The sequence below is a fragment of the Primulina eburnea genome, chromosome 18 (genome assembly GCF_022965805.1).
Source record: "Primulina eburnea isolate SZY01 chromosome 18, ASM2296580v1, whole genome shotgun sequence".
NCBI lineage: Eukaryota > Viridiplantae > Streptophyta > Magnoliopsida > Lamiales > Gesneriaceae > Primulina > Primulina eburnea.
In genome coordinates, this window is record NC_133118.1 from 7677844 (window position 1) to 7703963 (window position 26120).

General features: G+C 33.8%; 1 protein-coding gene across 4 annotated transcripts; it reads left to right on the forward strand.

Annotated features, from left to right (window-relative positions):
- The first annotated feature begins 3395 nt into the window (after window positions 1-3395).
- On the forward strand, window positions 3396-8732 carry LOC140819454 (uncharacterized). 4 transcript variants are annotated; one of them, XM_073179553.1, is made up of 19 exons: window positions 3396-3606; window positions 4238-4355; window positions 4456-4643; window positions 4736-4857; window positions 4973-5032; window positions 5293-5398; window positions 5936-6019; window positions 6153-6299; window positions 6380-6508; window positions 6597-6664; window positions 6852-6885; window positions 6963-7047; window positions 7213-7280; window positions 7355-7468; window positions 7559-7594; window positions 7704-7790; window positions 7867-7958; window positions 8048-8179; window positions 8421-8732. In XM_073179553.1, exons 1-18 carry the CDS (start codon window positions 3418-3420, stop codon window positions 8172-8174), a joined length of 1854 nt encoding a protein of 617 aa, XP_073035654.1. In that variant the 5' UTR covers window positions 3396-3417; the 3' UTR covers window positions 8175-8179; window positions 8421-8732. The 4 variants fall into 4 exon arrangements, with proteins under 4 accessions (XP_073035654.1, XP_073035655.1, XP_073035656.1 ...); XM_073179554.1 differs by having other exon boundaries at window positions 4736-4843; window positions 4968-5032; XM_073179555.1 differs by having other exon boundaries at window positions 4736-4843; window positions 4973-4992.
- The last annotated feature ends 17388 nt before the right edge of the window (window positions 8733-26120 follow it).

Consider the following 26120-nt stretch of genomic DNA (forward strand, 5'->3'; position numbering starts at 1 on the left):
GTTTCAGATTGTGATACATATATCTGTTACCTGATTACATACTTTATAATTGTTTATATGATTGCATGTTTCGTTGATTTATACTGGGATTTATTCTCACCGGAGTTATCCGGCTGTTGTCTTGTTTGTATGTGTACATGACAACAGGTGGGACAGGATCAGGGTCCAGGAGATGAGGAGAGATCGTGATAGAGTGGAGACTTCGGACTTTGATGTATATAGGGTGTGACACTTGATATATAGATGTTGAACCTTAGTTTTACTGGTTTTTTGACGGTACATGACATGTACTTTATTTTATACTGAGTTGTATATTAGTTTGATTTCACTACGTTCCGCAGTTTAAAAAGAAAAAATTTTAGACCCTGTTTTATAATTGATTAATTAGTCCCAATAATGATTAAGAACTTGATTAGCGTCCGGGTCCCCACATTGGGTCTAAGCGAGACCATCAAAGAAAATGGTATATTTTCATCACAAGAAAAAGCAAAAGTTATAATATTTTTGCATCGACAATTTGATGAAGGTTTAAAATATGAATATCTCATCGAAAAAAATCCCATGGCTATGTGGAAATGAATAAAAGAAAGATTTGAATATATAAGGTAAGTTATACTTTCGACCGCCCATGATGAATGAAATACATTAAGATTTCAATATTTTAAGAAAGTCAGTGATTAAAATTCGATGATGTATCGAATAATCTCGCAATTAAAATTTTGTGGACATGAGGTTACGGAATCGAAAATGCTTGAGAAACATTTTCCACTTTTCATGCATCAAATATAACTCTACAACAACTATATAGAATGCGTGGATTTGCAATATATTCTGAAATTATCGCAGTTTTCTTGTGGCGGAAAAGAACAACGAGCTGCTAATGAGAAATCATCAGTCCCGACCCACTGTATCAACAGCATTTGCTTCTGTAAATGTAAATTATGTAAGTAAAAATGAATTTAAACCTGAAAACTAAAATCAAATTCAGAGACAAGGTTTTGGTCGAGGTCGTGGTCATGGTCGTGGTCGTGGTCGTGGACGTGGTCGTGGTCGTGGTCGCGGCCGTGATTTTGAAAATAATCGAGATAGTTACTTCTATAAGTCATCTCAAAATGGCGTCACAAACCACCCACTGAAAATGCATCATGAGAACATGAGTGTTAATGAAAATCACTCAAAACGATTTGAAAGTTCTTGTTTTAGATGCGACACTCCAGGACATTGGTCTCGTATTTGTTTGAGCCTCTGAGCACATTTGTAAGCTCTATAAAAAATCGATAAAGGGGAAAGAAAAAGAGACCAACGTCACTAAACAAAGTGGCCATTTGATTGATTCAACTCATTTTGTTGCTACAGATTTTCTGAATGATTTATCTGAAAATAATCAATAGATTGGAGGAATATAAATGTAAAATTTTATTTTTCATGTGCTTATATGCTAATATTTTATTGTATAATTATGATATGCATTGTATTTTTCATAAATTGCATATATAATGTCAGTAATTTATTTTCATTGCATATTTTTTTTTGAAGTTCAAATATGGAAAATCCTATAAACAAAGCTAAACAAGGAATAAATCTCATGGAAGTTTGCATACTTGATAGTGGTACAACACACACTATTCGTCGAGATAAAAGATATTTCTTGGAACTAAAACTAACAAAAATAATGGTAAGTACAATATCAGGTCTTGTAGACTTGATAAAAGGTTGTGGTAAAACACATTTTTTTTGTTCAATTTGCAAACCTGTGAATGTTATTCTGTGAAATTGCAAAAAATCATTATATGGGTTAAAGCAATCCGGCCGAATGTAGTATAATCGACTAAGTGAACACTTAATGAAAAAATGATATGTAAACAATTCAATATGTCCTTACGTTTTCATTAAGAAAACAACATCCGGATGCGTTATTATTGATGTATATGTTGATGATTTAAACATCATTGGAACGAATAAGTAAATTCAAGAAGTTGTGTCGTATTTGAAGTAAGAATTTGAGATGAAGGACTTTGGAAAAACAAAGTATTGTCCCGGTTTGCAAATTGAACAAAAAGATGTTGAATATTTGTTCACCAGTCAAATTATACAGAAAAGGTCCTTAAACGTTTTAATATGGATAAATCAAATCCTTTAAGTACTCAAATGGTTGTTAGATCATTAAACATAGAAAAAGATCCATTCCGTCTATGTGAGGATGATGAAGTTATTTTTGGTCCAGAAGTAACATATCTAAGTGCTATTGGTGCCCTTATGTATCTTGCAAATTGTACAAAACTTGATATATCTTTTGCTATAAATTTATTGACAAGATTTAGCTCATATCCAAGAAAGAGACACTGGAACAGAATTAAACATATATTCTGTTATCTACGAGGAACGATGGATTTGGGACTTTTGTATTCAAAGATACCAATCAAAGCATAATTGGTTATCATGATGCTGGGCATTTATCTGATCCACACAAGGCACGTTCCTAAACCAGATATGTATTTACTCATGGAGGTACTGCAATTTCTTGGCGTTCACAGAAACAAATACTCGTAAGAACTTCATCAAATCACGCCGAGATTATTGCACTACATGAAGCAAGTCGTGAATGTGTATGGCTAAATCAATGAACGAACATATCCAAATCTCATGCGGATTATCACTCGACAAGAAGCATGTGATACTATATGAAGATAATGGTGCATGTGTTACTCAAATGAAAAAAAGGATACATAAAAAGCGACAGAACTAAACATATCCCTCCTAAGTTCTCTACATTCACCCAAGAGCTTGAGAAAAATAAAGATATTGATATTCGTTACATACAATCAAGTGAAACTCATGAGATCATTTCACAAAGACGCTTCCTACTACAATATTCAGAAAGCGTAGATATAATATTGAGATGCGCAATCTACGAAATTTGTGAATAATTGTTCGTGTTAACATGAGAGAGAGTTTACGTGACTGCACTCTTTTTCCTTTACCTAGTAAGGTTTTTAACGAGTCAGTATAAAAACACATTATGAAGACAATCGTTGTATCATGATCATCATCATAAGCAGGAATGTTGAATATAAAAAGGTTAAATATTATAAAAAAAGAAGTTGAATGTTGAAAATAAGAGTTGCAAAAATTGAAAATTAGTGTGTGAAGATGTATGTAATGATGTATTTATTTTTGTATTATTTCCAAAGAAATTCTATAAATAATGTTATCAATTTATGAAGAAAATAACAATTGAGCAGAGAGAAAATTTTATAAAATATATATTTTAATGTATTTTCTGAGTTTGAAATTTTTACCTATTTTTCGTAAGTTTTTTCTTTTACCGAGTTATAATTTTTTTTAATTTAAAATACATTGGTAAAAATCTATTGATTCTATTCTTGTACGGCTCACAAGATTTGAAGTGCATCCTGAATGGTTTACGTGTCTGGTTCTACACTATATGTAATTTGCAGGCAGATAAGCAGAAAACTGGAAATGGAGATGAACAAGTATGGAATCTCTTTCTTCCGACACTACGCATTTGCCGCTCGCCCACAGCTTCTACCCACAAAAAAACTTATTAGCCTACAAGCGCAAGCCTCTACTCCCTCAAGAACCCAAGTACACTTCTCTTGATTTCATCATTTTTTATTCATTTATAGCTATAGAAAAATGCATTATTTTTGTGTTCCGTTGATTCTATTTCATCCCTTTTCGATTTTGCAATGATGGGAAGCCCGGCATTCTCACTGTATGTTTGATGTTATTATTTCATGATTTTGGATGCTACGCTTGCTTAGTTTATCAACTAATTAAGTTGTAGTTATACAAACTCTCGCTGTGTATATTACTTGTGATGGAAGAAGAGCGAATTCTATATACTGCCCGTACTAACTAAATTTGTCATTTGTATGACGGGAAGATCCATAATCATTTCTTCGACGTCCAATTCGACTTATGAGAGAGGATAAATGATTATCAAGTACATTTTGGGGGCATAATTCTGGTTTCCCATTCCATTTTGATATGTAACTTGTTCTTCCGGTTTCCCATTCCATTTTGATATGTGGAACTTTGGAACAGAAGCAGGCATCTGATTGTGTTCAGACCTTTCGTCTCGGCATCCCCACCTACATGAATTTTGTATGCTAACCCGGATAGAAATTTCAAAACCATCGAACACAGTGTACATATATTCCATGTTCTTTTAGCTTCCTGGTTGGGGCTCAATTTATTTCAACTTTGATTGCAGAGGATAATGGAAAGTATACCAGTAAATGGGGAAGTCGGTGGTGCTGGTGGTGCTTACTCGTATAATGCTTTGAAAAGAATGGACAATTTGTGGTCCAGCATTTGCTCTGCTTCACCAGGTAGATAATTTTATTCATTAGGCGATATAATCTAATTAGAATGTGTAGCATGTTCATACAAGTAGGATGGGGAAGATTGATAGTGCAAATTCTCGTGCAGTTGTCCCAGAACCACGACAAGTGGTTACCAATGCTCCCACTTTATTTCGTGATTCTGAAATGGCTGAAAAATGTACTGATATGTTTGACATCATAGTTTGCGGTGGAACTTTGGGAATTTTCATTGCTACTGCATTGAGTTCTAGAGGTCTTCAAGTGGCAATTGTAGAAAAGGCTGCACTGCAGGGGGTATTGTAGCATTTTGAGAACTTCGGGAAACAGTAAATTTTTCCGGAAAAGTTTTGTTTGAGACATAACCTTTGATTGTTTTTGTTGGTTAGAGGGAACAAGAGTGGAATATATCTAGGAAAGAGCTTTTGGAGCTCGTTGAAGTTGGCATTCTAACAGAAGATGACATTGATCATGTTACCGCTGCCAGTTTCAATCCTGTATGGTCACAAATGTTAGCGAGAGTTTTTCAGAGTTGAAAACTGGTGTTCAGATGTTTTGTATTTGGACTGATTCATACACCAAAATAATGTTTCTTAACTATTTATTTCAACGTTCAAGCAGAACAGATGTGGATTCGAAGGGAAGGGTGAGATTTGGGTTAATGACATCCTTAATCTTGGTGTTTCGTAAGTGTTTTATTGTGTTCATATTCTATGTGGTGGTTCTATAATATTTGGTATATGAGTGGTTATTACCTTCGGAAGCACCACAACTGTTGCATGAGATTGTATTCATACAATATCGAGAAATTTGTTTTAACCCATGGTTATCTCAGCCTTTTTTTTCACATTGTGCTTTTTATGCTCTTTGTGACTATTATCAAATGAAATTTTTTGAGTAAATATCTAATTTCTATGTTTTTTTCCATCTCTTCTGCTCATTGCAGGCCAGCCAGGCTTATAGAGCTCATGAGAAAGCGTTTCACCTTCCTTGGTGGGGCCATCTTTGAGGGTTGTGGTGTGTCAAACATATTCGTTTATGAGGATACAGCTGTAAGAATACCTACCATGACAAGCCATAGACAACCTAAATATTAGGTTTTTGAGCTTAAACCTATATGGTACAATTTGTTGAGATGAATGAATGCCACTGTCGTGCCCTCATTAAATGAGTCTGCACAAGCGGGATCATATACATAATAGGCTTCGTCTGTAACTATTTTGTGTCTAATTTTGCCTTAGCGAAGTTGCTAAAAAACATATTGTATCTTTATATGAATCGATGTGCACTGCTCTTATAATCTGATTTGGGGTGTGTATTGCATCTACACGATAACCAACTAGTCGAAAATTTAGAGGCTGGATGAGAAATTAAGAATCACAAAAATATGTGTTACTCCTAAGGCTCAGGGTAAATATTACTGTCTGTACCTATGCAGATATATTAAGACATCAGATTTTATAGTATGTTTCAAGAAAAAATATGGCCTTTGGTGAATGAACAGTGTAAAGACTAATGATATTGAAAATAAGCCATTGCAATGCTTCAGGGTTCTTTCATTTGCATTATTTCTCTTCTTTCCTTGTTAGGTATTGAAACTATCAGATGGAAAGATTTTGACATCACGCCTCATTATTGATGCTATGGGAAACTTTTCTCCAGTTGTCAAGCAAGTTGAGTATTCAACTTAAAACTATTGACATCATTGCTTAATTCTTACTTTTAATTAAAAATTATTTCTTATAGATAATTTGTCCTCAAATAAGTTTTATGACAACTGCTTCTCGTGCTTTGAAGCTTTGACAGATAAGGAATGGAAGGCAACCAGATGGTGTGTGCCTTGTTGTCGGCTCTTGTTGTCGTGGTTTTAAAGAGAATTATACAAGTGATGTGATATTTAGTAATGCTTCAGTGAATACGGTTGGCCAGTCAGAAGTACATTACTTCTGGGAGGTGTTACAAGTCCCGTTGCTCCTCGTTTACTGCACCAACAGTTTAGTTTCTTGTGATAATTTAGTTGGATTCTTTTTCAGGCATTTCCAGCTGGATCGGGTCCACTTGAGCGAACAACATACATGTTCACGTACCTTTTTCCCGAACCAGGGTGCCCCAAGTTGGAAGAGTTACTTGAAGATTATTGGGAATTGATGCCCAAGTATCAGGTAGCATTCTAGGATGGGGACGATCAGGTCCTCTGACAAAAATAAATATCACTTTTTGGTTTACAATTATATTATTCAAATCTTACAGGGTGTGTCTCTCGAGGATCTGGAGGTTTTGAGAGTTATATATGGCATTTTTCCTACATACCGCGACAGGTAAACATTGTTGATGTCCGTAAACTAAAGTAATTTACTTGCATCTGTAGTAGCTCTGGTATCTCAAATGACCTATTGCAGATCTGATGTGTAACTTATAGTCCGTTGGATATTTTGCTTACTTGCTCTGACTTTCATTTTATTTTTTATTTTTTCTGTAAATGGCTTTGGACTGACTCTATTACAGTCCATTACCAGCAGCTTTTGATCGTGTTTTACAGGTGTTTACCTTGCGTCTTTTCGAAGCCTCAATAGATTATGCTCTCAAATAATGACACTCTGTGTATGATATCTGCAGTTTGGGGATGCTAGTGGTGTACAATCTCCTGTATCTTTTGGTGGTTTCGGGAGCTTGACCAGACATCTTGGAAGATTAACAGATGGTATAAAATGTTTTACGATACATGCAGAAAACTCTCGGCATGTGTCATTTTATTTGTCAAAATTTGAATTTTTTTTTCCTATATATATCTTGATAATTAAAACTTTCAATGAAGGAAACAAATGTTTGGAGTTGTACTAACAATTTTCCTCTCATGAGATTTAAGGCATATATGAAGCAGTTAGCAACGATTTTCTGGACGCCCGGAGTTTATCTCTGCTGAACCCTTACATGGTCAGGTTTTGTTTCTTCCTACAATCCTACAGTGTATATACCACTCGTGTTGATTATATTTAGCATATATGCAGCCTAATTTAAGCTCAGCCTGGTTGTTTCAAAGAGCCATGTCAGCCAAAAAGCAGTCCAATGTCTCACCTGATTTCATAAACGAACTTTTATTTGCCAATTTTCAGAGCATGCAGGTAGCTATTAACCAAATTTTCGCTCTTGCTCATAGCCGCATTTCCTTGATCGGTTATTTGTTCTTCCAAACTCTTTTTTTTTTCCTTCAGAAACTAGGGGATCCAGTGCTTCGCCCATTTCTTCAGGTTATTAAATCATCTTTCATTTCTTATGTTACTTGAATGCTGCAAGTCTTCTCACTCCCTTTTCCTTAGCTTTTTCCCCCACATTTTGCCTTGACGTCTTTTGATGCAGGATGTCATACAATTTGGTCCTCTCGTTAAGACGTTAGGCCTGGTAATGTTGACCAGACCTCTTATCATACCGTCTATATTCAAGAAGGTAGAGCAAACATAATGGCTTCTTGTATACCTGATACAGTCTCGAAAATTTCAAACGACTCTATTCTGATATGAAGGTTGGTATTCTGGTGCTGTTCGACTGGTCCGGACATTTTGTGATGTTGGGACTTTATACATTTCTTTCCTCCTTCATTGACCCTTTGCTAAGGTAATCATGTTCTTCCTTTGACTCGTTGTGCCACGAAGCAAAAACTGTTTCTTAAATGCTGCAACTGAGGTAAATATAACTCGTTTCAGGCACTTGTTGGACTCATTTCCAGTTAAGACAAAATATGAATGGAAGCAGAGGCTTGAGGCATGGAAGTATGGATCTGGTTTGGACTACAAATGGAGCGATTCTAGCGAACATGACAGACGAAGATGACCCTGGTAAAAACTCCTTATCCAACTTTAGTTCGCCGTGAAATAATCAACGCAGAATCATATTTCGTCCAATACGGTTTTAGGAAGCAAAAGAAGCTAGGATATAGCTATAATGTTTTCTTTTGAGCTTTGGATGTGATTGGGGAGCCAGAAAAGTTGAATAATCGAGTTTTTTCGCTTAAATTGCTTTAACTAGGAATTACTTATCCTTGCCGGAAATGATGCAAAACTTGTTTCATTTGCACAGGACGTGGATTTGAGAAGAAGATTTGATTCCAGGACTTCAAATGATTCCATGTCGTCGAGTTAATTAAATATGTCAAAGGACGGATTTCAAATCTCTGTATTTCAAGACTGCTCAAACAATCACGATGGAATAAACCGTGAATTTGAAATCCTTCCATCCGAATGCATGTTAAGCTTCGGGGGCGATTTCAGGTGGTTCTCTGCACATGCAGAAATCCCATACCATCAATTTGATACTGCTATTACATTCGGTATCGCAAGCATTTTGACTTGCCTCGATTATTAGATTTGCATCAAATTATAATTCATTAATAGGGGTGTATTCAATATTGGAGATTTATTGACTTTTAATTACTTTTGTAGATTTTAAAAATCTAGATGTATTAAATTAAGACTTTTACATACTCTATAAAAGTCTAGTGGTATTCAAAATAGACTTTCAACGAGTTCTAAAAAGTCAAGTGGTATTCAACATTGACTTTTAAAAAATCTATAAAAGTTTATAGGTATTCAAATTTTCCATGGACTTTTAATAACTCCATGAAATTCATTAACATACAAACATTAAAGCCTAATGTACAACTATAAATTGTAAAAAAATGTATTTGGTTCAACCCAAAGATTTGGATGGCTTTTTAAAACTTCTAACTCATACACAAGTTATTTATTTTTCTCTCTGTCGCTTCACATCACCTCTCTTCCTATCTTCTCTCCTCTCATCTATTTCTATCACTCTGTCAAATTTTCGAAGTGTATCTCTATATATATTTTAATCTTTATTTTTCAAATTTTTCATTTTTTGGCTGATCGTTCATTTAATAATTTTTTATTTTAATATCACAGGAAATTTTGAATTCTAGAATTGATTTTGTGATTTTTAATTTATGATTTAGACAAATTAATCTAATATTCAATAATAATAAAACATGATCCAAAAAAATGTTGCTTAATTCTTAATAATTGAATAGTCTCGTAACAGCCATGATTTTTTAAATTCATTTTAATATTTTCAATTAATATGTAAACTATGATATTTTTATGCAAAATTATATTCACACGATACTAAATAATATTATTTTCACATGTATATTATCAATTTAAAAACAAGGTTACATGTTAATCAATTGATGTATTTTAAAAAATTTACAAACATGCATACAAACCCACGTATATACATATATAAGGATTAAATGATTAAACTTTTAAATAAGTAAATTTATTTATTAATATAAATATTGAAAATAATTTCAAACTGAATATGTTATATATGTCAATTAATTATTGATTTAAAGAAATTAATAACAAAATAATATGTTATAATTAAGTACAAAATTTATAAAAATCTATAAATAAAAAAAACTCTACAAAAGTCTATAAAAATCTTGCAAAAAGTCTACATAAATCCACATAAATCTGTTTATAAATTTGTGAGATTCTGTAAAAGTCAATAAATATCTATCAAATCCATAAAAGTCTATCATTTTAAAAAGTCATTAAAAGTCATCAAAACTCTGAATTGAATACACCTCCATAAGTTTCCATTTTCGAATATACTTTCGAGTAATAAATCTTTGTTCGAAGCGTGGGAGCTGCTTTAAACGTTATCAAAATTAAACGACTTAGAATTTGTTTGATACATTCCAAAAATTAAGTTCTAATGAAATGAATCATGTTTCATTGTAATGTCACTGAATGGTGGTGGATAATTTTTTTTAGAAAATAATGTTGGTTGTATCGTTTTTTCGTGTCCAATTACGTAGCGGAATTTAAAAATTTTATAAATATTTTGTCATACAAAATATGCTTGGATGTCATGTGGACTAAAACATGTATATGATGTTATTTATGTGGAGTTAATTCTACTTGTGATTCTTTAAGAATGATCAAAACTTGTTATGTCTGACTCAAAACTCCATACTTGAATATTTAGTAAAATGGGCATACTAATACAGTTAAGATTAAGCAAAAACTTATGTGAGACGATCTCACGTGTCGTATTTGTGAGTCGGATCTCTTATTTGGGTCACCCATGAAAAAGTATTGTTTTTTATGCTAAAAGTATTATTTTTTATTGTGAATATGGGTAGAGTTGACCCGTCTCACTGATTATGATCCGTGAGACGCTCTCACATGAGACTCACTCTTAGGATTATAACCAGTTGTATAGTCTAATTATGGATCTTACTAGTTAAATTTTGGTTAAGATCATATTAATCGTAAAACTTGTGATCGTGGTTTATCGTAATTTCGATTGATGATTAAAAAAAAAATCATCGATGCGACAAGTGTAAATTTCTCATTATTATTATGATGTAAAGTTGAACTTAAAACTAGTTAATCAAAATCAATTTAATCCAAGTCAACTTGGCCGGAGTCAACTAGTCAAAATCAATAATCCACTAACTCAAAATGTGGCGGTTGTCAATTTTGAAACATTTTCAAAAAATTTAGACAGATGTATTTTTCTTACTAATTTAACAGTTGTACTAGCTCTCAAAACATTCAAATATGAAATCCGCTCATAAAATTTTTTGTAAACCAAAACGTTTGATTACATCAAATTCCAATTCTTTGAATTTGACTATCTCAACGAGAAAAAAAACTAGTATTTATGTGACTATCAATGGTTTAGGGATACAGCTAATCGTGGATTCACAACTCATTTTGATTCATGACAACATGTTTCTCTTATACGAGCTTACCCTAATTAACATCATTTTGCTTATTGATAATAAGAATGACAAAATTCATTTCTGATTATACCCAATGAATCATTGTAAGAGAGTCTAGTTGCATCTCCTCATGATTCTCTATGTATCACCGATTGTGTTTGGAATACCAATCAATTATGATTAGCATATAATACAGTTCATTCATCTCATATATCTCGATCGAATGTATGATTATTGACTCATCAAAGGTTGCATATGAATTCGATTGTGATATATATTTGAGTATGCATAGGGACATCACATGTACTACTAGAGAACCGCTTTATACTAAAACATATATTATACTCTGGTCAGATATTTCATCAACTATTATCTCATCATAATCACTTGGAAAAGTCTTAGGTATGGTTGTTCAGTGAAATCAGAGCACGAATCTGTATGTTTAAACATCTTTACCAATGAACGTGGTATTCAACATCACATATGTTAGCCTTGAGCTCTAGAGAGTTTTATCCTTTCTTTTAGGCCGAAGAAACAATTAGGAACTTGTTTATGATATATAATAAGTTAAATATGTGTTTCATGATTGTCATCATATATACAACCTTATATTTATTGTACTATTATATATCAATGTATTTATCTATACAGCTTGAATATGTATAAAAGTAAAGAAAATGTGAGACTACACATAAAACATGAATCGTGATAAAAATAAAGATTGTCATATTACACATGAGTCACAAAATCATCAAGCTATAAGTTGATTTGCTGGACATCTTTTATAAAAAAAATTATATATTATTTTTTAAAAATCAAATAAATAATTGAAATATTTTGTGATAACATGCAAATTGCTAGTTTAGTAAAATTTTCATTCTTAAAATATCAACCTTGATGGAATATATGGATACTACTGCAATAATGAATGTTCTATATCGCTCCCTTGAGCTTTAACATGCTTATTAAGCAGCCACTTTCTAGAATAAGATTCATTTATTCTTTTATTGAATGTGTTTTTATAAATAAATATAAATGTTAAATAAAAATAACGAATATTACTGTCACATATTAATTGATTATGAGATTATTTTTATTCTATTAACATCAAATTATTAATTATTAATTATTAAAATATTAATACTTTCATATATTTTAGAATTTGAACTTTTATTAATTTAATTCTTAAATTTATGATAGTTCTATCGTTTTATTTATTGTTTGACTTAAAATAAATAAAAAGTTATAGTCAACATTGAAGACACATTTTTATGTTTAAGAGTGTACTACTATTTCAAATATCATTTAATGTCATCAATACAATTGAAACATTCCATACATGCATATAAAGTCAAATCATTACATAATAATTTAGTAGGTAATAATTCTCATAATTAATGTTCAAAAAATAAAAACAAAATTGACATAATTTTCAAATTAGTATAATTTCTAATTGTTTGATATTTCATATTAATATAAATTTTTCACATTCTTCGAAGTATGAGATGAGCAGCGACTTAGATGGCATGAGGGGAAGTTGGTGAAAAATTCTCAATCAAAACATTTCTATGGGTTCACTCCCTACCCACAAAATTGTGGTACTATTGTTGGAATTATTTTGTGGGCTCACATAATTTAATTAATTGTACATGGACAAGCTATCTAATAAAGGACCCAATAAAGTGATCTAATTAATTATGAGTTTCCAAAGTATTAAATAAATTGGTATGATCCACCTTATGTGTAGAAGCCCAGCCCAATTAGGTCTTCTATGATGGGTTGAAGACTGCTAATGTTATATAAGGTTATGGTCCCCAAGGCACATAGAACACAACACAGAATACATATGGCACACGTATTCTAGATCTCTCTCCTTCTCCCATCAAAGGCAAGAATAAAGTGATCGATTCTCTGTTGTCTTGAAAGATCTATAACTCCGACGCTAGATCAATCAATGGATTCTGGTACGTGTTTACTGTTATTCATATTTTCTGATAATTTGACATGAATTTCTGGCGTGTTGTGATATATAGATTTAATCACATGATTTATAGATTTAAAATTATTGAATCTCCAACAAGTGGTATCAGAGCCACGTTCATGTTGAATTATGAGAATTTTTTTGTTGATGGATCTAAATAGAAAATAAGGTTTTATTATCAGATCTGAGATGCTTTTCTTGTCTATAATTTTTTGGATTCAGATCTGATTTTTTTTAAAAAATTTCTGAATTTAGATCTGAATAAATTCATGTTCTTTGGATGTAGTTGTGACGTCCCGAAAATTGAGTTCCACATGAACCACGTGCGTGCAAGTTATTAAATTTCTCATGTATTTTATTAAATGGTTTTAATGCATGTTTATTTCATTAATTTGCGTTTTAATTCATGATCTATGAATTTGCATTATGTTAAATTATTATATGATGCACGTAAAAACGTTTTCCTCGAGTTTTATATTTCAGGCGATTATTCGAGGCGGGATCGAGGGAAAGAGACCGACGACGAATTTAGGCGATTTTAAAATGTGGTATTTTATCTTAAGTTGAGGTTGGGGTATTTTAACTAATTTATTAGGTTGGTAGTATTTTTAAAGCCTAATCTTGTATTTTGTGAATTAAGAGTTTAAAATTTTTAAAGTTAGCATTCTTGGTGTTCTATTGTTCTAATTAGAGAATTTTATAAAATTAGTGGGGATGCATGTTAATTAGGAATTTTGTTAAAATTAATAGAAGGTTGGCATGTTAATTAGTGGCTAATTGTCATTAAGCATAATTTAGTCCCTAGATATTAGAAACACACGCACACACACAATTTCACACACACACACTCACGTAAAAACACACTACACACACACATACACATTTTATTTTCAGAATTTAAAAGAGAGAAACCTAGGGTTCCATAGCATTCAGCAGCCGTCCCCTTCTCTTCGAGTCTCCCAGCAACTTTCGTGAGTTTTATTGCAAGAATTTAGTGCCACGTTCGTCCCGGATCAAGCCTCGCTCCGTTCCCGCATCGGTATCGCCGTTTCGGTAAAGTTTATCATCAAAAGGCACGTATATTCTGTTCTTTCTGCATCGATCTTGTCATATTACGCGTTGTGTTATTTTTATGCGTGTAAATTCATGTGTGACGTTCGTCGTTTGAGCGGAAAATGGTTTGGATGCGTTTTGAAATACTTTTAGATCTGAAATCTCGTAACTTACTGTTCCGTTGAAAACTGCGATTTTTCTGTCGGGATTTTGAGAAAACTTCAACTAGAAACTTGTAGAACTTTTCGATGCCTTCGATTTGATATAAAATTCGAGATTTTTGGATGAAAATTGAGTGAGTTATGACGTTTTTCGTGGGACTGCTCAAACTGCGACTTTTATGTAAAATGTGTTCTTGAAGTTATTTGTTGCAGGCTTCGTTGGACATCGCCGGGCTTGTGCTACTTATTTATATATGTTACGAGATGTATTTAGGTGTTATTTGGTGGTTCGTTCGGGTCGGGTTTGGCTTGGGATGTAATAGAAGTCGTAGGAAGCGAAACGATGCCTAATTACGAGTTATTGTTGTGTTGAAATTAATTGTTGATGCTTAGGGACGTTTGGGGCGTTTTTATGGGTTTGAATCAATGTAATAACATCCTAGGATGAGTCTAGAGGTATTGGTTCATGATCCTTAGGCTTGGATTGAAAGGGTGAATGAATAAGTTATTGAATTTTCGTGAGTTTTCAAGTCCAGTGCCTACCCGGACCCCTTCCCGGACCCCTACACGGAGTCCGTGTCCGTTTCCTTCAAAAATACGAAATTCCAGAGCCTACCCGGACCCGTACACGGACCCTTACACGGGGTCCGTGTACACCCTTTTTTAAAAAAAAAAAAAAATTTTTTTAAAAAAAATTTATTATTATTTTTTTTTAGGATTTGCTTCGGGGTTTTATATTATGGTTTAGCACCTTGGTTAAAATTTATTTATGTAAAATATAGGATTTGTTTTGTGGTTTTATGCCATAGTTTAGTACGATGATTATGCGAGGTCAAGTCCTGAGCGAACTAGAATGTCCTAAGCTACTTATTCACTTTGGTGGTGAGCTCGAGTACCTACGTCTAAGACATGCAAGTTAAGTATTTAAAATTTATGTTAGTTTGTGCAGTAGCGGCCCCAAGTGAGATCCAACGAATCCCTCAACGCCAAGTAAGTATGTTGACGTGCAAGAAAATATTTCAAGTTTTTGAGGTATGCTAAATGTCTTGTGACCAAATTATGTTTAGGATTGGAAAGCGTTAAATTATGAACGGGGACCAATCCGCCCGTTAAATTATGAACGGGTTAGATCGTGGTTGGAAAGCGTTAAATTATGAACGGGGACCAACCAGCCCGTTAAATTATGAACGAGGATCTCATGTATGTGGCAGTGGATACGTCCCTGTCAGCCCAGTACTGTGGTTTGTCTGATCAGGCATTTATTATGTATGGGTCACTTGCTTTGAAACATCCTCTACGCAAAATGATGAAGTTATGTATGTTCAAGTATGCAGTATGTTTATGAAAGTTTATGTTGATGGCACGTCTAGTTATGTACGTACGTATGTTCAAGTTTATTATGCAAGTTCAAGTTTCAAGCTATGTATGTCCTATTTTAAAGTTGCATGTGATTTTATTATGTACTACTCGTTACTACCAGTTTATACGTGTTGAGTCTTTAGACTCACTAGACTTGATCGATGCAGGTGAGTATGTTGATGAGGAGACAGGAGGTGGCGACCAAGGGGCAGGCTTGGACTGAGCGGGAGGCTAAACCCGAGGACCGCAAGTTTATGTTTATGCAAACTTTTAAAATACTCTGATGTTATGATTTGAATGTGAGACGTTTTGAGACAGCGTTCTTTTAGCAAACTTTTATTTGATGATGGATTATTTTAAAGATATTTTATGAATGTTGGGTGACTACCGTACGGATGTTTTATTTGAATGAAATTTTTATTTTTCCGCAAATTTCAAGTAGTAAAAGTACGGTTCGTTACAGTTGGTATCAGAGCGGTGTTCTTGTAAAGGGTTATGCCTACTGCCAGTCGCAAGAAGCTCACGAAAGTCACACCTCAAGTCTGTAAGTTTTAAAGTTTTGCATTATGTTATGTAGTAAGCATTAAGTCATGATTTTCGCATGTGCATGTTTTAATGCTATACATCACCTGTGTGTCTACATGACATACGTTTTAGAGTACAGGCTTACCTGTCGTTATGACTTGAGATTGGATCTTTAAAATTTTATGCATGTTACGACATGAAATGAGAAATTGTTTAATCTTCTTGCATGCTGGGTGATGGAATTGGAAATGAGTAAGAATTTTTCTTTTGGGTGTTAGGAAAAGTTGGAAATGATTTGTCTATTTTAATTTTTGGTTAGTAGTACTGATGTTATAATCGTGGGTCATGAGTTGAACTTGACAATTATGAATGCTTTTGGGACTTGTAGATTTTCTATGAAATTACTGATGGTTCGTGGTTGCTAGCTGAGTTGATTTTTGGAGGACTCCATGTAAGGATTAATGATTCGGGAAAACGACGATCTTTGGAAGTATACAAAGCGTAGAATTTATTTAGTATGCATGCTCCCCCTAGTTGGATTTAAGGATTTAATTGCACGAATGGAGAATTTTAAGGACCTAGTGGTAATGACCAATAGTTTCAGGACCTAAGTGCAAAGATAAAAATCCTAAGGGACTAGTTTCGAAGTTATCGTTTGGGATTAAATTCCGAGTTTCGAGGATTTTAAGTTTTAATGAGACTAAAATCGAAGATTTTATTGGGGACCGGAAATGCAAATTTTGAAGACTTGTAGTGCCAAAAATGTAAGTTCGAGAACTTTAAGGGTCAAATTGCAAATTCAGAAAATTTTGGGGATTAAATTCGAATTTTTGAGGAACACTTGGGTTAAATCAGTAAAGTTCGAGGCTATGAGAATTGAATTTGGGTTTAATAAGCTTCAAATTTTTGAATTTTATGTTGCGAGAAACTTACACAATGGAATTAGGAACACCAAGAACTTATGGGTAAATGTGGAATTTCCGAAATTTAGGACAAACTGGATAATTTTGAGGAAATAATGAATTAATGCTACAATTTTAAGGAATTTGGGGGACTAGTTTAGTAGTAAGTGAGAGTTGAATAGTTTAAATGATAGGGATTTTCGATGATTTAAGCTCGAAGGGATCATTAGAACCTTAAAGTATCGGGGTTATAATATTATAAGAAATGGTAATCAAAGGGATTGTAAGATGAATCGACATTGGGCTCGAAAAGTTAAGCGCTAGTGAATTAATGTTGCGGCAATTTAAAATTCAGAGTGATAACAATTTGAGGTAAAGTCGATCGGTTATCTAAGTTATAAGAATAGACATTGAGTTAGCGAATTTTTTTTTGGGAACTTAAGTTGATGTGTCATAAGTTTTAGTCATGATTGTAACAGTTAAGCTTGTACCTTTGTTGGAATTTGATTTTTTCTAGAAGGTTGGGTATGGTTGATGATTAGGTTATTTGATAGACGACGCATGTAAGAATTGAGGTAGACACCTTGTCTTGAGAAATTTTTTGTAAGTTATTAAGAAACTTTGGAGTAAGTGAATATGTGTGTTGGAATTATGTTATCCAAAACTATTTGGGTTGAGTAAGGGTGAATTTCAAATTTATGGGGACATTTGTTCATACGGAATTTTTGGGTGAAATAAAACGAAAGGGAATTATTGGTGTTCAACATGAGTTATCAATGAAGGAATATTAAGATTTTTTTATTGAGTAAGAAATCTACAAGCTTGATATGGGGATTCTAAAATTCTATTGGTTATAAGTGGAGTTGATTCATTAGAGTTAGTCCATTATTAATAAAGGAAATTTATTAAGTTTTATACGCTAGAATTAATTGAGTATTGGGGATACGTCTAAGTGGGACATTCGTTCCAATGAGGAAGGCTCAAGTGTCTTAGGCTTTAACTATATTGTAATCGTGAAGAAAATAGTTTAAGCTTATGATTGATGCTAGAAAGTTTTTATTATTTAAGAAGAGGATCGATATTATATATTTTGGGGTTTTACGGATTTATGTTACTCGAAATTAAAGGTTGGCAACAATTTTATATTTGGGATGTACTCGTAAATAGCTAAGTTATGTAAGTTTGCATCGTAAGGTAAAAATTCAATTCAAGGATTGTAGGCCAATATTATTATGGGGTTAAGATAAGGTTTAACTTTTAAGTGTATTGTCGAGGATAGAAGTTGATCAGTAACCTTTGGTGCTAAGAGTTCTTAAGTTGAACTGCATAAATGCTAATGTAATAGGTCGTTGACATTACAGGTATAGTATAAAGAAGGTAAGATACGATAAGTTTGAACCTCCATTTCTAATATTGGGAACAACGAGAAAAGTCAGAATTCAAGGTCGTAGTAAAGTAAACTAAGTTACCATAAGTCGTTTTAAGTTGTGATTCGCAAATGAAGTTTTTGGTAGGCAATTTAATTAGGATTGAAAAGATATAAGGACAACATAAGACTTAATTTTATTCAGAGTAGCGCAGCGGTAGCGTGGATCGTTGGGATACTAGAATTAAGAATATAACTTTTAGATTATCGAGGATAAGCGAATTTCGAAGACGAAATTCAAATTAAGGGGGATAGATTGTGACGTCCCGAAAATTGAGTTCCACATGAACCACGTGCGTGCAAGTTATTAAATTTCTCATGTATTTTATTAAATGGTTTTAATGCATGTTTATTTCATTAATTTGCGTTTTAATTCATGATCTATGAATTTGCATTATGTTAAATTATTATATGATGCACGTAAAAACGTTTTCCTCGAGTTTTATATTTCAGGCGATTATTCGAGGCGGGATCGAGGGAAAGAGACCGACGACGAATTTAGGCGATTTTAAAATGTGGTATTTTATCTTAAGTTGAGGTTGGGGTATTTTAACTAATTTATTAGGTTGGTAGTATTTTTAAAGCCTAATCTTGTATTTTGTGAATTAAGAGTTTAAAATTTTTAAAGTTAGCATTCTTGGTGTTCTATTGTTCTAATTAGAGAATTTTATAAAATTAGTGGGGATGCATGTTAATTAGGAATTTTGTTAAAATTAATGGAAGGTTGGCATGTTAATTAGTGGCTAATTGTCATTAAGCATAATTTAGTCCCTAGATATTAGAAACACACGCACACACACAATTTCACACACACACACTCACGTAAAAACACACTACACACACACATACACATTTTATTTTCAGAATTTAAAAGAGAGAAACCTAGGGTTCCATAGCATTCAGCAGCCGTCCCCTTCTCTTCGAGTCTCCCAGCAACTTTCGTGAGTTTTATTGCAAGAATTTAGTGCCACGTTCGTCCCGGATCAAGCCTCGCTCCGTTCCCGCATCGGTATCGCCGTTTCGGTAAAGTTTATCATCAAAAGGCACGTATATTCTGTTCTTTCTGCATCGATCTTGTCATATTACGCGTTGTGTTATTTTTATGCGTGTAAATTCATGTGTGACGTTCGTCGTTTGAGCGGAAAATGGTTTGGATGCGTTTTGAAATACTTTTAGATCTGAAATCTCGTAACTTACTGTTCCGTTGAAAACTGCGATTTTTCTGTCGGGATTTTGAGAAAACTTCAACTAGAAACTTGTAGAACTTTTCGATGCCTTCGATTTGATATAAAATTCGAGATTTTTGGATGAAAATTGAGTGAGTTATGACGTTTTTCGTGGGACTGCTCAAGCTGCGACTTTTATGTAAAATGTGTTCTTGAAGTTATTTGTTGCAGGCTTCGTTGGACATCGCCGGGCTTGTGCTACTTATTTATATATGTTACGAGATGTATTTAGGTGTTATTTGGTGGTTCTTCGGGTCGGGTTTGGCTTGGGATGTAATAGAAGTCGTAGGAAGCGAAACGGTGCCTAATTACGAGTTATTGTTGTGTTGGAATTAATTGTTGATGCTTAGGGACGTTTGGGGCGTTTTATGGGTTTGAATCAATGTAATAACATCCTAGGATGAGTCTAGAGGTATTGGTTCATGATCCTTAGGCTTGGATTGAAAGGGTGAATGAATAAGTTATTGAATTTTCGTGAGTTTTCAAGTCCAGTGCCTACCCGGACCCCTTCCCGGACCCCTACACGGAGTCCGTGTCCGTTTCCTTCAAAAATACGAAATTCCAGAGCCTACCCGGACCCGTACACGGACCCCTACACGGGGTCCGTGTACACCCTTTTAAAAAAAAAAAAAAAATTAAAAAAAAAATTTTTTTTATTATTATTTTTTTTTTAGGATTTGCTTCAGGGTTTTATATTATGGTTTAGCACCTTGGTTAAAATTTATTTATGTAAAATATAGGATTTTTTTTGTGGTTTTATGCCATAGTTTAGTACGATGATTATGCGAGGTCAAGTCCTGAGCGAACTAGAATGTCCTAAGCTACTTATTCACTTTGGTGGTGAGCTCGAGTACCTACGTCTAAGACATGCAAGTTAAGTATTTAAAATTTATGTTAGTATGTGCAGTAGCGGCCCCAAGTGAGATCCAACGAATCCCTCAACGCCAAGTAAGTATGTTGACGTGCAAGAAAATATTTCAAGTTTTTGAGGTATGCTAAATGTCTTGTGACCAAATTATGTTTAGGATTGGAAAGCGTTAAATTATGAACGGGGACCAATCCGCCCGTTAAATTATGAACAGGTTAGATCGTGGTTGGAAAGCGTTAAATTATGAACGGGGACCAACCAGCCCGTTAAATTATGAACGGGGATCTCATGTATGTGGCAGTGGATACGTCCTTGTCAGCCCAGTACTGTGGTTTGTCTGATCAGGCATTTATTATGTATGGGTCACTTGCTTTGAAACATCCTCTACGCAAAATGATGAAGTTATGTATGTTCAAGTATGCAGTATGTTTATGAAAGTTTATGTTGATGGGACGTCTAGTTATGTACGTACGTATGTTCAAGTTTATTATGCAAGTTCAAGTTTCAAGCTATGTATGTCCTATTTTAAAGTTGCATGTGATTTTATTATGTACTACTCGTTACTACCAGTTTATACGTGTTGAGTCTTTAGACTCACTAGACTTGATCGATGCAGGTGAGTATGTTGATGAGGAGACAGGAGGTGGCGACCAAGGGGCAGGCTTGGACTGAGCGGGAGGATAAACCCGAGGACCGCAAGTTTATGTTTATGCAAACTTTTAAAATACTCTGATGTTATGATTTGAATGTGAGACGTTTTGAGACAGCGTTCTTTTAGCAAACTTTTATTTGATGATGGATTATTTTAAAGATATTTTATGAATGTTGGGTGACTACCGTACGAATGTTTTATTTGAATGAAATTTTTATTTTTCCGCAAATTTCAAGTAGTAAAAGTACGGTTCGTTACAGTAGTATTTTCGAATTTTTCATTCCAAAAAATTCAGATTTATTTTTCGAATAAAAAAAAAATCGGAAAATCGAATTTTTCGAAAAAAAAATGGATAGGCCGCCAGATTCAGGGAATATCGGACGTTCTCCGGCAACCTTCCGGCGGCGATTGCCCATATTAGCATCGTTTATTGATCGAAAACCGTCGCGAATTGATCGTATTTTCGACTGAATCTCGAAACTTTTGGCCGCGCGAATTCCGTTCATTTTTGAAGAATTTCGATCGAATTCAGGCAGATTTGTGGTCTGAGATGGTAGGGAAGTGGTCGGCGATGGTAAGGCGACCCTGGGTGATGGTCGCCGCCGACTGATATCGTCGGAGGAGGAGGCGGCGCCGGTTTTTTCGGGATTAAGGTTAGGGTTTTTTTTTTTCGAATTTGGTGATAATTTTTGGTGGAATTTAAAGGTTTGTTTGGTTGTCCAAATTTGAAATCCAGAATTTTAACCTTTTATTAAATTTTGACTTACTCAATTCTGATTTGTGAAAATTAAATTCAATCATTTCAAAATTTAATTGCATGAAATAAAATTAATATGGAATTATTCATTATTTTATCGCCTTTGTATATTTCGATAAAATATTTGTGGATGAATAATTATGAGGTGCAAATATTTTATTTCTTGCAAATTTGGTCTTCAAGCTTTATTTGGTCCAATCAAAGTTAAATTAATATCTTCTATCTCAAATTTGGTTAAGTTTAAATTTCATGTTAACAAAGTGATTTTTTGAGATATGTAGATATTGTTCAAGTTCAAAATAAATTGTGTTTCAATTTATGCGAAAAAATAGTCGGACCAAAGGAAGATTGTTTTTGGCCAAATTTGAAACACAATAGATGATTTTAAAGTGCATCTAGATCTATGCGGAAATTAATCGGCCCAAAGAAAGATTATTTTATGGCCAGATTTTAGATTCAGTATATTTTTTTCAAGTGCATTTATATCTATGCGAAAAATAGCCGGCCCAAAGGAAGACTATTTTTTGGCAAGATTGCAGACTTAAAAAAATTGGGTTTATATCTATGCAGAAAATAATCGGCCCAAAGGAAGGTTATTTTTTGGCCAGATTATAACCGCATAATTATGTGGTCTTAAAGCGTGTCAAAACTAAGCAGAAATTAATCGGCCCAAAGGAAGATTATTTTCTTACCAGATTGTAGACACATTATATGATATTAAATTGTGTTAAATTTATGCGGAAAATGATCGGCCTAAAGGAATGTCATTTTCTGGCCAAATTTTTGCACAATATGTGGTACGAAATATGTGATAATTTCGGATTTATCCATGCATGCAATTGTCGGTCCAAATAAAGACATATTGTTGGCCGGATTTATTATCAATATTTAATAACCATGATGTTTGAGTGTATCACCTACAAATTGTTATTTTTGTTCAAAGACTAAATATCAATATTGTGTTAGGTACATTTTTTTATGGGCCCACCACCAGCATGCTTATATTTTGTGATTTATTTACTTTAAATATATGCATGGACTATATTTTATTGTGAGTTTTTTTTGTTCTATTTTGTTATAGCATCTTCTATATCTGTCAGTCTGAACAACATTCCAGTACTTAATGGCTCAAACTTCAAGAAATGGAAAGAGCATGTCATGATAGTTCTCGGCTGCATGGATTTGGACTATGCGCTAAGGGAAGATCGCCCAACACTTTTGACCAGTTCAGGAACTGCTGATCAAAAGGGTTCTTTGGAAAAGTGGGAGCGATCAAATCTCATGAGTCTGATGATTATGAAACATTCCATTCCAGATACTCTAAGGGGTGCAATTCCTGAAGAAAATGATGCTAAAAAGTTCCTTACTCAAATAGCAGATCGTTTCGCTGCAAACGAAAAGGTCGAGACAAGTACTATTCTGAATAAACTTGTCTCAATGCGGTACAAAGAGAAAGGCAATATAAGGGAGTACATAATGGAAATGTCAAATCTTGTGACTCGACTAAAAGCATTCAAGTTGGAATTGTCGGAAGACATAGTCGTGCATTTAGTCTTGATCTTTCTGCCTGCGCAATTTAATCAATTCAAAATAAGTTATAATACCCAGAAGGAAAAGTGGACTTTGAATGAGCTTATTGCGCAGTGCGTTCAGGAGGAGGAGAGATTGAAACAAGATATGATTGAAAGTGCTCACTTGACATGTAACTATCAAGGTAATTGCATCAATAAGAAAAGGAAATGGAAAAATAAGGAAGGAAACTCTGGGACTTCACAGCATATGGAGCAACAGAAACAAGATAAAGTGACCACTTGTTTCTTTTGCAAAAGAACTGATGGGCATTTGAAGAAGGATTGTCCCAAATACGCCAATTGGCGTGCAAAAAAAGGGTTGCCTAAGGATCCGGTTGTCAACTGATGGTGAAAGATACATCTTATGGAAAATGAAAATAAAACTATTGGTTTTTTTTAAAGCTTTATTTAGGAAATGAGTTTTTTTTTTCTTTTTGATATTTGAATTTTAAAAAACGAAATTTGATTTTAGTTTCATGTTTAGACAAATCAAGTTTTTCCTTTATCTATGTGGTGTTTTCAGTTTTTCGAAATTCAAATATGTTTGATAGGAGTTCTTTGATTGATAAGCTTGATAAATTGAGCATCAATATTTTAAATGACATTGACATTATGCATGCATGAAATTTTGAAATTAAATGTAAATTAATTTCGTATGTTGACTTAAGTGGGAGTGAGTAAATTGGAAAGTCAACATTGAGAAGAATATATTGATGTTTATGTGTACATATGTGGTGGTATAAATTTTATCATGTGGTAATCTCATTCGGATTTATAGAGAACATTGTTTAGATATTGTGAACATCATTAGAATGTTAGGCAGATATTTAAGAAACCCGATATTGGATTATTAATCGGGTTATGCGGTACATAAAGTGAACTAAGGATTTTATGCTCACACATAAGAAATCTGACATTTGGAAATAGTTGGATATTTGGAATCCGAAAAAAGTTGCGGAATTTTATCACCGGTAATGATCATTGGTCTAAGAAACCATTGAGGATCAATTGTGATAATAAAGCCGCTATATTATATTAAAGAACAACTGAAACTTGTCAAAGTCAAAATATATTGACATGAAGTTTCCAGTTGGAAGGAAATAATTCAGAGTAGTTATGTGTCAATTGAGCATGTTATTGCAAACTCTATAATTGTGGATGTGGTTGTCATGGGTTGGCCATCCAAGATGTTTATGGGCATGTGACACACATTGGTGTTGTCCATATAGTTGATATGCATGTACAGTGGGAGTTTGTATTCGGTTTGGGCATTGACTCATTTGACATGATTTAAGTTTCTGTACAGACTAAGGTTTATTTGAATTACTCTGAAATAAAGTGATGACTTTCCTTGCGGTTTAGCATTTGGTTGAAAGTCTGTTATTGGACTCTTTGAGTCATTAGGAGGACCAGTTGGAAATACAGGTTTTACTCTGGGATCACATTTATGTATTTCCATGCTACACATCCATACTTGATCTATGTTATTGATTATGCTAATATTGTGATCATTGATGGGTCTAGTGATTTTAAATGTAGCGATGACTGCTTTGGTTCGATATTGGTATAATTGATAGACCAGATTGTTAAGGAATATTTTGGTTTAGATAGCAAGAGCTCAATCCAGTTTTTGCACGTACAATATCCGGATAACTTATGTGGCCCAAGTGGGAGATTGTTTGAATTATTTTGTGGGCTCACATAATTTAATTAATTGTACATGGACAAGCTATCTAATAAAGGACCCAATAAAGTGATCTAATTAATTATGGGTTTCCAAAGTATTAAATAAATTGCTATGGTCCACATTATGTGTAGAAGCCCAGTCCAATTAGGTCTTCTATGATGGGTTGAAGACTGCTAAGGTTATATAAGGTTATGGTCCCCAAGGCACATAGAACACAACACAGAATACATACGGCACACGTATTCTAGATCTCTCTCCTTCTCCCATCAAAGGCAAGAATAAGGTGGTCGATTCTCTGTTGTCTTGGAAGATTTATAACTCCGACGCTATATCAATCAATGGATTCTGGTACATGTTTACTGTTATTCATATTTTCTGATAATTTGACATGAATTCCTGGCGTGTTGTGATATATGGATTTAATCACATGATTTATAGATTTAAAATTATTGAATCTCCAACAACTATGTCGTACGAAATGTGTACACTTCATGTGGAAATGTGGTACTAAAAAATTACCCAGGGACTGAACACAAAAAAAATCGACAGCTGGGGACTGAAGGCCAATTTCCCGATGACATGTTGTCTGGATGAAGGGACGATTGGCATATCGTAGCCTTTATTTATATATAGATAGATAGACATCATTCAATTGAATTAAAAAAATAAATGAATTTGAATTTTCAATCTTGTTGTCTAAAAACTACCCAATCTTGACATAAACTCTAGCAAATATATCTGATACTCCATGGATGGGCTCACTACCCTTGGCTCATCTCTAGCCCAAATGAAAGGCAGAGCCAGCATGGGCGCACCAGGTTCGGATGTATAACTAATGGAAGATATATTTTTTCAGTAGCG

Bases quoted from the DNA above. Each gene is read 5' to 3' on its own strand.
- LOC140819454 (XM_073179553.1), top strand. From the start codon at position 3,418: ATGGTTTACGTGTCTGGTTCTACACTATATGTAATTTGCAGGCAGATA. The intron at 4,858-4,972 runs GTTAGCGAGAGT...CAAGCAGAACAG, and splicing joins AATCCTGTATGGTCACAAAT to ATGTGGATTCGAAGGGAAGG. The intron at 7,281-7,354 runs GTCAGGTTTTGT...GCATATATGCAG, and splicing joins CTCTGCTGAACCCTTACATG to CCTAATTTAAGCTCAGCCTG.